The sequence below is a fragment of the Hipposideros armiger genome, unplaced genomic scaffold (assembly GCF_001890085.2).
Source record: "Hipposideros armiger isolate ML-2016 unplaced genomic scaffold, ASM189008v1 scaffold_1386, whole genome shotgun sequence".
Lineage (NCBI taxonomy): Eukaryota > Metazoa > Chordata > Mammalia > Chiroptera > Hipposideridae > Hipposideros > Hipposideros armiger.
Genome location: NW_017732736.1, coordinates 119,456 through 130,282, shown reverse-complemented (window position 1 = coordinate 130,282; position 10,827 = coordinate 119,456). Strand labels below are relative to the sequence as shown.

General features: G+C 42.3%; 1 protein-coding gene across 1 annotated transcript in view; it reads right to left on the bottom strand.

The window, feature by feature from the left end:
* The window catches only part of LOC109377390 (proton myo-inositol cotransporter-like), a 109,623-nt gene that overhangs the window by 17,564 nt on the left and 81,232 nt on the right, over positions 1-10,827 (bottom strand). Inside the window, exons 6-7 of the mRNA XM_019633718.1 lie at positions 1,187-1,308; positions 913-1,065 (exon numbers count right to left, since the gene is read on the bottom strand). Of these exons, the coding sequence (XP_019489263.1) occupies positions 913-1,065; positions 1,187-1,308 (275 nt within the window). The remainder of the gene's footprint in view (positions 1-912; positions 1,066-1,186; positions 1,309-10,827) is intronic.

The following is a 10,827-nucleotide window of genomic DNA, read 5'->3' as shown; positions in this document are numbered from 1 at the left end:
GGGGGGGGGGGGGAAGGAGGGAGGAGAGGAGGGGCACCGACAAACCTGCTTTTGCAAAAGAAATTATAAATGCCCACAGCCTGAGATGGGGTGAGGTGAGTGGTGGGGGAAGGGATCAGAATGTCTAGGCAGTAAGCATTCCAATATAAACCCCAGAGGCTTATGAGGAGATTAGAATGAAAACCTCGTATTTCATCATTCAGAATCCAGTCACAACTTATAAACTCATACAATGCAGAAATCCTTCTGCTAAAAAGACAGTCTTTTCACTTTAGTAAAACTGGACTTGAAGTAGCTTCCCAAAGTGTTTCCCGAACTCAGCCACTTCCCAATATTGTTTTCTTTGAGTTGCGGTCCCCACACATTTTCACTTGAACACTTCTGTCACGTTTGCAGTTCTGGCAGTGGTCAGCTGTCACCGAAAGGCATGCGCCCTGGCCTGAGCGGCACAGATGAGACAGCGGAAGGCACCCCTCAAATGGGAGCACCTACTCTGATCCCGCGCTCGGACATGCCTCTATCCCTGTCATGCGTCGCCAAGCATGAGCCCGACACCCCCTGCTACATCTCTCTACCGGTCTCTGTTATGATTCTCCATTAAACTGAACGCCATGCTGTGAAGACTTCCAACTGGGGAGATAGCGGGGGATGTTTGGGTTGGGTGAGTGGGTGGGCAAGTGAAGGCTATAAAGCACTGAGGGACAAGAAACAGTGCTGCTTAGGAGACGAGAATTCCTCTTACCTTTTCCCAGGTACGGTTCCAAAGACTTAGGGGAACAAGAATGCCACAGAGAAATATTTGTAACAGCAAAAATATAACGATCTCATCTTTGAATCACACATGACAGCATATCTAAAAATTGAGTCGGAATAATAAAAATAAACTAGAGTTGGAAAAAAATATCTTCTTACCATAGTATGTCAGATACTCTGCTGTGTGTAGAAACGTCAACGAAACCAGAACATTGAAAATCCAGTTTATTCCAGACGAACATGCATTTCCTGTACTTCTTGCCCAAAGAGGATATATTTCAGAATTCACAGTCCAAGGCATTGGTCCCATTCCTGAGAAATGCAAAATTAAAATGTTCATTAAAGCAGTATGTAAGGAATTTTAAATACAGTAGCTTGTCTCTTCTAAGAAGAGACAATATAATTAATACAATAACAAGAAAGCCTTATATACCAGGTGCGAAGAAAACGAGATATAAAATAAGGCCCAGGAGTGCAGTCCAGGAGTATGGAGTGGGGCAGAAATTGTATGCCCAAAATACTTCTTCTGCTTTGAATTTGGTTTCATTTTCACACCTGAAAAAAAGAAAGCAATATAAATATTAACTCAGTGTTTTAGGGTATAGTTGCAGAAATTCAATGTGATCATCTAGGATATATTTGGAAGTTCCTTAATATCATTAAAGAAAAAGTCCAAGATGTTTTTCTTGAAAAAAAAAATTAAGACTTAAATATACATTAGATATGCAAGCTCACACAGAATTTTCCAGAGCTGAATATAATTCAAGAGCAACACAAGAAAATACATTGTGTGTACAACTCTAGCAAAATCCCAAACCGTCTGATTTAAAAATGGGCAGAGGATCTGAAGAGGCATTTTTCAAAACAGGATATACAGATAGCCAGCAGGTACATGAAAAGGTGCTCAACATCACTAATCATCAGGGAAATGCAAATCAAAACCTACAGTGAGATGCCACCTCACACCCGTTAGAGTGGCTGTCATCAAAAAAGAGAAGTGTGTGGACAGAGCTGAGGTCATCTTGAAAAGCTGACTCCCTTTTAAAACCAATCTCCCCGCACCCTGTCCCCCTCCCCTTTTCCCCAAGGGGGGCTCTCGAATGTGCACAGAGGCTTCATGGTAATCACAAATGAGCTCACAGACACAGAGAACAGAATGCCAGGGGTGGGAAGAGGGCAAAACAGGTCACAAGGTACAAAGTTCCAATTATAAAGAAATAAGACAGGGACGTACAACGTGGGGACCACAGCTAATGATACCATATTGCAGCTTTGAAAGTTGCTAAGCGAAGAGATAACAGTTCTCATCACAAGAGCAAAAAAATCTGTAAGTGTGGTGACAGATGTTAACTAGACTTAATGTGGTGATCATTTTGCAATATACACAAATGTTGAACCACATTTTACACCTGAAACTAATAAATTGTTATAGGTCAACTATACTCAATAAAAAAATAAGAACTACATTGTATCTCTTAGCCATTTCCTGTAAATCAGACATGATTTCCAGTTAGTCCTTGAAAGCTACAGTAACACTTGAAGACCACCGAGGTAGGAAGACTTTAGACTTTACAGTCAGGCAACATTCAAGTCCCAGAACCAGATTTTTTTTCCCACCTGTAAAATGGGGATAATGCCTTACAGGTAATGTTAAGTATTGGAAGGGGCACCTATAAAGAGGCGATAGAATAGATGAGGGCAGGGAACAATTCTTATATCTGATTCCAACTAACCCTTTGCAACTTCCCGCTGTGCGTCCTTGCTTCTCTCTCAGTTACTCCCTACTGACTTGGCCTCCTAGTTCTATGGTGAAGCAAGTGTCCTGTGGTCTTTGATTGATCTTCAAGTCAAACTTCCAATCCTTTACCTTAAATTGAAATCCAAATTGTACCTGAAGACACAGTCGGCCTCGAAAATTCTTACCCCTATTATCATTTTTAGATTATTGTGCTGCCTCCATCAACCTCTGTTTGTACCCTGACATCCAAGCGCTATCCTTGTTGCTGTGTGGATGACCTCCACCATCACATCCCACCTGTTGTGGTAAGATTTGGGTGCCTGGTCAGTCATCTTTTCCACCCCCTCTCATTCATTTATTTTTACTTCTGGCTCCTCTAATACCTTGGCCTCAGAGTTCCTTATTTAACCTCTGAAACTGCAGAGAGGGCACTTTGTAATTTGCTTTATTTAGAACTATTTGACTTCAAGGTCTCAAATGTAGAGCGTTCCTTTTCTGATTGCAAGCACTTTATTTCCTCAGTTCTGATAATTTGCTCTACGCCCAAATCACCATCTTTAGAGTTGAACTGCTCTCAGTATTCATCCATCTCATGGCTCAGCTCAGACCATGACAGTACCGTCTTCGCTAGCCCCTAGACCCCATCTTTCCTTTCCTCCATGCTTGTCTGCCACGCTCGCCACTTCAGTTCCCAGCCCTGTGCAGCATCATTAACTTCCCTCAGTAATCACTTTTCAGAAGCTGGGCAAAATTACAAAACCATGCTGCTGGGTTCTATTAAAAGTTCATGCTATTTCTTCTCAGTCGGGTCCCTAATTATGCTTTTAAATAAATTTTATCCTTTATTGACTTCTCTACTGAATTCTCTGCTTATTTAAGAGTAGGCATTCAATAAACTTGTCAACTGCTTCCTCAATTAAAATATTTCTTGGGCCGGCCGAATTGCTTGTTGGTTGAGAGCTGGTTTGGGATGCCGGCTCTGAGCAGCAGGGCCCCGGTTCAGATCCCACATGAGGTGAGTGACACTGAGCCCTCTACAGCTGGGATGGTGAACAACAGCTCCACCTGGAGCTGGGCTGCCATGAGTTGCTGGCGATGGCATAGGCTGCAGTGGGGCTGGCCGGCAGCTGGCGTGAGCTGCCAAGAGCTGCCTTGAGCGGCCGTCCAGTGGCCAGCGACCCATCTGCCTCACCCGGGAAGAGCACAATGATACCAACATGAGCCAGTGAACTGACGTCCTCCACAACTAGACTGGGGAGCAAGGAGACAGCAACTTGTCTGTTCCCCTTCCCCGATTACCCAATGCTGTTCCCCTCCCCCAATTTCCTAATAAAAAATCTAAATCTCTCTCTCTATATATTTCTTACTCTTCTGTAGTCCTGAAATCTTTACCTCTGCTTTCTAGGTACTGAGAACTTGTATGACTTATTTAAGAACATTGAGAACATTCAATGTGAACGCATTCTATTTTTTCTACTGAACCTCTGCTTTTCTCTATTTCCTACCCCCAGTGGTAACGTTCTCTTGCCATTTCGAAGGACTGCCCTTTCTATTGGTCTTTCATCTCATTCTTCTTTTGTCTCTTTTGGGGTCACATTCCATCAGTAGTCTGTTCTCTGTCTGCCATCTTTCTTCCTACTTGGGGGTTCCCTTCTGATTACAGCACACAAGATTGCTCCTGTTCGAACATCCACCCCTCTCTTGTTACTACTCCCAGCTCATCGGAAACCCTGGAGAAGTCTGTATTGGTGAACTCTCCAGCTTCCTGCCCATTCTTCCCTTCACAGCCCAGCTCCCCCAACCACCCAGATGCCCACTGACTCGGGCTCTGTGTTCCTGAATCCGCTCACCTGAAAGTCATCCATGACCTCCAAATTCCAACATTCATTGATTTTGCCTCAGTTTTCAGGCTCTCCGATTACTCTGTGATGGTTGATGCTGACAACCCTCCTTCCTTCTCTTTATTCTTTGCTTTTATGTCTGTATTTCCATCTTACCTCTCCGATGTATATGTCTTCCTTGCTTTTTTAAAATGCCTCTTCGTCCCCTCACCCTCTAAATACAGGTGTTCTCTAAGGTTCTATTTTGGGGCTTTTCCTTTCTTTCTTAACCATCTCATCTCATTTTAGAGCTTTTTAATCTCCACGTGGATGTTCCCTGATAGGTTTTTCTAGCCTTGACCTTTTTCTCAACCTCCATTGATGGAATTTAGGTGTCTGCCGAACATCCTTACTTAGATAGATACCCTGCTGTGTCCTCAGACACAGGAGGGCTGCAGGGGAATACACTGGTTTCTGCAGGAGACAGGGCACGGCCGTTCTATGGTCAAATCATGGCTCTACCATTTATTGGCTGTGTTTGTTCATTGAAAAATGTGTCAGATGTTAAAAAAAATGGTTACGCACAAAAAGAAGTACCATTCGCATTTGTGGAAACTAGAATTTAGTGGGCACAGGTGCAGTCCTGTTTTCTGCTCTGTAAAACGGGAAAGGAGAAGTAACAGGAAAACAGGCTGCTGGGAACGTTAAATGTGATAATGCGTATTGATTGCTTAGCACATCGCCTGGCATGTCGTGTATGCAGAGTAAGTATTACTTTAATGGTGCCACTCATGGCATTTCTATTTTGGTTAACACCCTGAGTTAAAAGGACTAAAATCTTGGAGTTATTGCCAATATTTTCTTAACCATCTGTCTTTAAATCCTCTACTTTTAAATCCAAGTAAAGAAGAATGGCGAAGACTATGTGCTCTGGGGCTGACATCTTACATTCTGTTCTGGGTTGGGACACCCAGAGCGGAAGCTAGCGTGTATGTGATCTCGGCACTGAACTTTTCAAAGCCTGTGTCCTCACCTGTGAAATACAGATTTTCCCGGCACCTACCTGAGATATTTTGAGGCTTACATGAGGTAATGTATGCAAAGAACTCCACATAGTCTGAGCAAGAAATCACATTTCCTAGACATAATTTCTTGACTCTGACTCTTCTTTCTATTTTCATTAATACTGCCCTAGCTCAGACCCCTGAGCTCTTTGTGTCATCACCTGTATCTGTGTGTGGCAGACTCACTGGCGTAGCCCCTCTGTGGTCTGTGTTTTCCTCATGTCCATGGCCCTGCACGGTCCTGTCCGCGTCAGTGTGGGAGTGCCCTGTGACTTGCTTCTAACCAACAGAATGTGGCAAAAGTGACAGGACATGTGTGATTAAATAAGATTACAGTGCTACTTAGCGGAAGTCTCTCACTCCCTTGCTGGCTTTGAAAAAAAAGCAAGCCACCATGTTGTGGGGTCCCAGTGTTGGGATGCTCACGGAAGGAACTGAGAGAAGTCCTTAGGAGTGGAGGGCGGCCTTCGGTGGGCAGCGAGCGAGACACTGAAGTCCTTGGTGCAAGAGTTACTGGATTCTGCTAACAAAAGCTAATCCTTCCGTACATGCGCCTCAGATGGAATGCCAGCCCCAGTCAGCACTGTGATGGTAACCTTGTCAGACTCTAAGCTGAGGACCTAGCTCAGCTGTGCCTGGACTCCTGACCCACAGAAACCGTGATGCAATAAATGTGTGTGTGTGGTCATATTTTTATGCTGCAATAAAAAAAAGATACAGTCTCCTAATTATTTTCCTTCCTTCTGCTCTTGCCACCTAGGGACTCAAAAACGTTCATCCCCGTATCCCAGCTGCCTATGAAACGGGGCCTGGAAACTTGGCTGCAGCCTGCCTTATCCTGTGCTGCTGGACAGGTCCTTCTCTCCACCTAAACAGACTATTTTCTGAAAGGACTTTCCAGACCCAGTCCCTTCTGCTCATTGCCATTTCCTCTCACTGCAGGTAAACCGTCTCCCCTGATCTCTCCCGTCACAATCGGCCTCGGCCTCGAGGCTGGAACAGATGCCGCCCGTTCACCTGTCTGAAATAGTCTGTCCCTTCTCCATGCCTTTTCGTGTCCCTCATTGATATCGTTATCACACAGTGCTCTGTATGATCCTACCTGAACACACTCCCTCTCCACTGGGCTCTCACCTAGGCTGCACGGCACAAGGTTAAGGGGACAGAGTCCACAGACAGGCTGCACGGTGTCGTATCTTGGTTTGGCCACTTACTGGCTGTGTAACTTTAGGCAAGTTACGCGTATTTAACCTCTTTGTACCTTGGTTTTCTAACCTGTAAAATAAGAGTCCCTAATAGGCTTGTTACAAAGATTAATTAAATACAGTGATAATTGCTTGGCACAAAGACAGCAATTTAAGTGTTTGCCAAAAGATGTTGTTTTGTATCCCCCCTTTAAAAATCTCAACCTCTAGTCCATAAGAGTACTCTCCATAGAAATAAGTGGTCATCGGATGATGAATGAAGGCTTCATGTTTGTATTTGTTTAACTGTGAGTAGAAAACAGCATCAGAAGTCCCCTGATCGATAATCCTCCACTTTCATTTCCCAACAGTCTTTTGAGTTGTGAAGATCTTAAAATAAGAAAGTAAGAAGGGGTGTGGGGGAGAGAGGAGTGAGAGGAGAAGCACAGGAAGGGAAGGGAGGCAGGGGGTGGGGGAAGAAAAAAGACAAGTAGCCTCCTGGGGAGGGAATGATTACAAATAATCAAACCACCAACATTCACTGAAAAACCCGATGTACTATTTTCATTCATTATTATCAAAGTTCCTTGCTTGGCTTCTAGCTGGAACAATGGAAAGTGGCATATTTTCAGGTAGAGTCTGTGCTTGCTCTGATGAGCTTTTCGCCATCTGGCCACATACGCACGCTTACATGCATAAAATGCCTAGTAACTCATCTTCATGCTGATTTTAAAAACCACCACAGGCAGTGACTTGCAAGTTACACACTGGGTGATACGCAGACATCTAATGACTAAGAATGTGACATCACACCTGACCTTTAAAATATAAACACTAGAAATCCCAACTACAAAATAAAAACGTATATTCCAAATGTTGCTGCAAAATGCTCTCCTGTTTTCCTGGCTCAGTTACTGCTGGTGGAAGAACATGATGCTCCGGAGAAAGAACAAAAACACTCTGACATCAGTGTGTGGGTTGGGATTAGAAAAAGTCATGCTCTCTGATGGGGCACCCTCTCACCACATCCTGGAGCAGACACAAAATGAAAAGCTACAATAATGGGAGCTGCGTAGAGGGGGCTGCAGTGGACAAAGCTGCAGAATCGGATGCAAGCAGGTGAATAGGTCTCATCTTGTCAGAGGGAGAGAACTCATCTTCACCAGCATCATGAGTAGACTAACACCTGATACGCAGACCAAATACATGATCAGTTCCCTGTTCCAGCCACGGAACACACAGTGCTTCCCGTAACAACGCATCTAGGAATGAACAGCTCTCTTGGAAGGTGGAACGATTCTCCCTTGCCTACTCACCACCCAGCCCCAAACCAGTTCACATATAGAGCTTTTTCTGCCTATTCTTTTTATGTTACCTTTTAATCAGATCCTAAAGAGTGTTAAATAACCAAAGGAATGAAGTGATGCAACTGCTCTTGTCACAGTGGATCATTAGTAATCACTTTCTTACTTCCTACACAGCACATGCTTTTTGTATTGCATCTTTATTCACTATGATCAACTTACTGAACTGCTTCATGTTCATAGATGGGGGACGGGAGAAAATACAACCTATATTTATAACACAAATCTTCAAATTTTATCTAATTCTAATCATTGAGAAACCTATAGAGCTTTGCCCCCTTTCCAAAAGAGTTTATAAAAGATCTAGGGTTTTGGAGAAGGGAAGGGAGGGCTTACTACGGTTTGTGTGACACACATATCATTCTCCTACTGAGTTCACTGCTAGTGGTTTACTGGCCAATTCATTACTGAGGAGTGTGAGTGAAGCACACTTTCCCCTTCAGTCCCTGATGCAGGACTGTAACTTCACCACAAAACAAAATGGATACCCCCAAATGTTAACTCTCATAGTTGTTTATCTATAGGAATTTATGGCCTGAGTACAGATAGTCTGAGAATGGTGGGGGAGAGGTATCCAGAAAAGGACAGAGTATCTTCCCAGGAAACGACACCTTCACTCTTCTCTGAGGAGTCATAAAGAAACACAATGCCCATCAATCAGAGGACTACGATGATGTAAATTTATAAGCAGCCCAAGCTACGAGAAATTTTGATTTTGAAGCATCCCATCAAAGCAACCAGAAAAAGTTACTGGTACAAACCTAACTCATTACTACTCACACTTTAGTTTCTGTTCAGTGGCATAATCCCTATATAATAATCTAACATGAAATAAACTTATGCCAAGCAAGTGTGGCAACATAGCATTTAAACTCTACATGTCTATAGTTGAATAATTTCAGAAAAGTATAGCTTCCTAGCTTGCAGTGTGCAGGCCATGTGGAAGATCTTGGCCTTGGATATTTTTCTACTGTCTGGCCTTTTTCTCCTATTTTTATGTTTTACAGTTTCCCTGCAGAGGCCTGTCACATACAAGCAGGTTGAAAAAAAAATCATCTATTTTGTTAATTACTATTATTATCTGGTAAAAAGAAAACCTTTAGCATTATTGAGATAATTAAATCATCCATATGGGTAAATTTCAAAACCATTAGGAATTTGGAGCTAAAAGCCATTTTAAAAAAACTATAAATAAAGTTATATTTATATATCAATCACTGTATCTAAAGCATTTACCAGTAAGATGGCTATCTTCAAACAAAAAGAAATACTAAAGTAAATGAAATTAATACAATCTACAATGGGACCAAAGAGATTTCCTTGGAATAGGTTTATGATTGGCCCTCATGTGACTGTGTTGTGACAAGGATCGCATGATGGTGAGTTACACCATCCCTCTCAAGTTCCAATTTAGAGACCTGAGGTTTTCCACACTTAAGGGTTTGCTCTCCTGCCTGGCTTCTTTTACTTCCCTGCATCACTTGGGACCTTACTCTAGTGAGGATACAGTACCTCTCTTTTCTCTCTTCCTTCCCTGGGCATCAAGGGCACATTTTACACATAATTAATGCTCAAGAAATATTTGTGAAATAAAACAATAAAAATACTTTTATCAGTTCCCATTAAGCTGAACTTGGGATATTTGACACCAGTTTCTCCACTATACTGTAATCATTAGAGAATACATGCTGGAGGTGCCAAAAAAATGTATGCACATTTTTAAGAGACGTTATCTATCTATTACTTTTCAAAGCTGAATTGAATTATGGTAGCAATGTGTAGTATGACGTTCACTCAAAAGATGGCGTTAATCAAGTGAATGCTAGCGTCAGCATGCGACAGACAGGACAGTCAAAGAAAATGGCGGAAGCACGGCTGTCATTCGAGGAGCACAAGACCATTTTGAAGTGGTATTTGGAATTCAAGAACATTGTAGAAGCACGGCAATGGAGGCATGAGTATGCAACAGAACCTCCAACATGCCTAACAACTGCACGCATTTGTGATAAGTTTGAGATGCATGGTACTGTGTGAAGAAATTGAAATGGCATGCGTAGCGATACACGTGGACGCTTTGGTCAGCGTTGCTCAAGCAGGAGTTCTCCGTAATCAGAAGTGTCTAGATGCTGATGGAAACCACTTTGAGCACCTCTTGTAATTGCAGAAGTCAAACGTGACTTGTAGTTACCTTTTGTTATTGGCATATATTGAATATTATAATTTTCATACAGTTGTTTAATTTCTTAAAATGTGTATACATTTTTTTGGCACTATGCATATTTGTTGTCAATTTTTTTTTTAAATTCTAAGAAATTTATCTCTACTTAACAGGTTATTTCCTGTGGCAGTATAGGAAAGCATGCTTGCTTCCTATTTAAGCACTGCAAAATCCATTTGTATCATCCCAAGCTTAAGGATTTCAAACCACACCAGTACTCTGATTTGATTTTCTTTCAACCACAAGAGTGCCTGCATAGTGTCCCTCGCTTGCTTGATCGCTGGTTTTTTATTTGCAGGTGCATAGGAATGAATGTAGCTGATTTATCGCTGGAGGCTATCTTGATGCAAACAATGGTATAATCTGCTTCTTGGATTCTTTTCAATCCCTTCTACAGCTGCTTTCCATCAAATGTGAGTTCTACGGCTTCTTTATGAAAGCTGTGCTCCCAAAAGAAATGTCCCTGAGTAGTGACTGACATTGACTAATATTTACATCAAGTTCTGCCATATACAAAACATCTTACTATACATTCACTCACTTAATGCTCATAATAATCCAAAGAAAAAACATCGTTATTCCCATTTTGCATGAGATAAGTCTTTGAAAAACACAGCAACTTTCTCAAGATTACATGGCAGAGGTAACTAACATTTGAAACCTGGTCTTCTCTTTCCTTTTCTTTT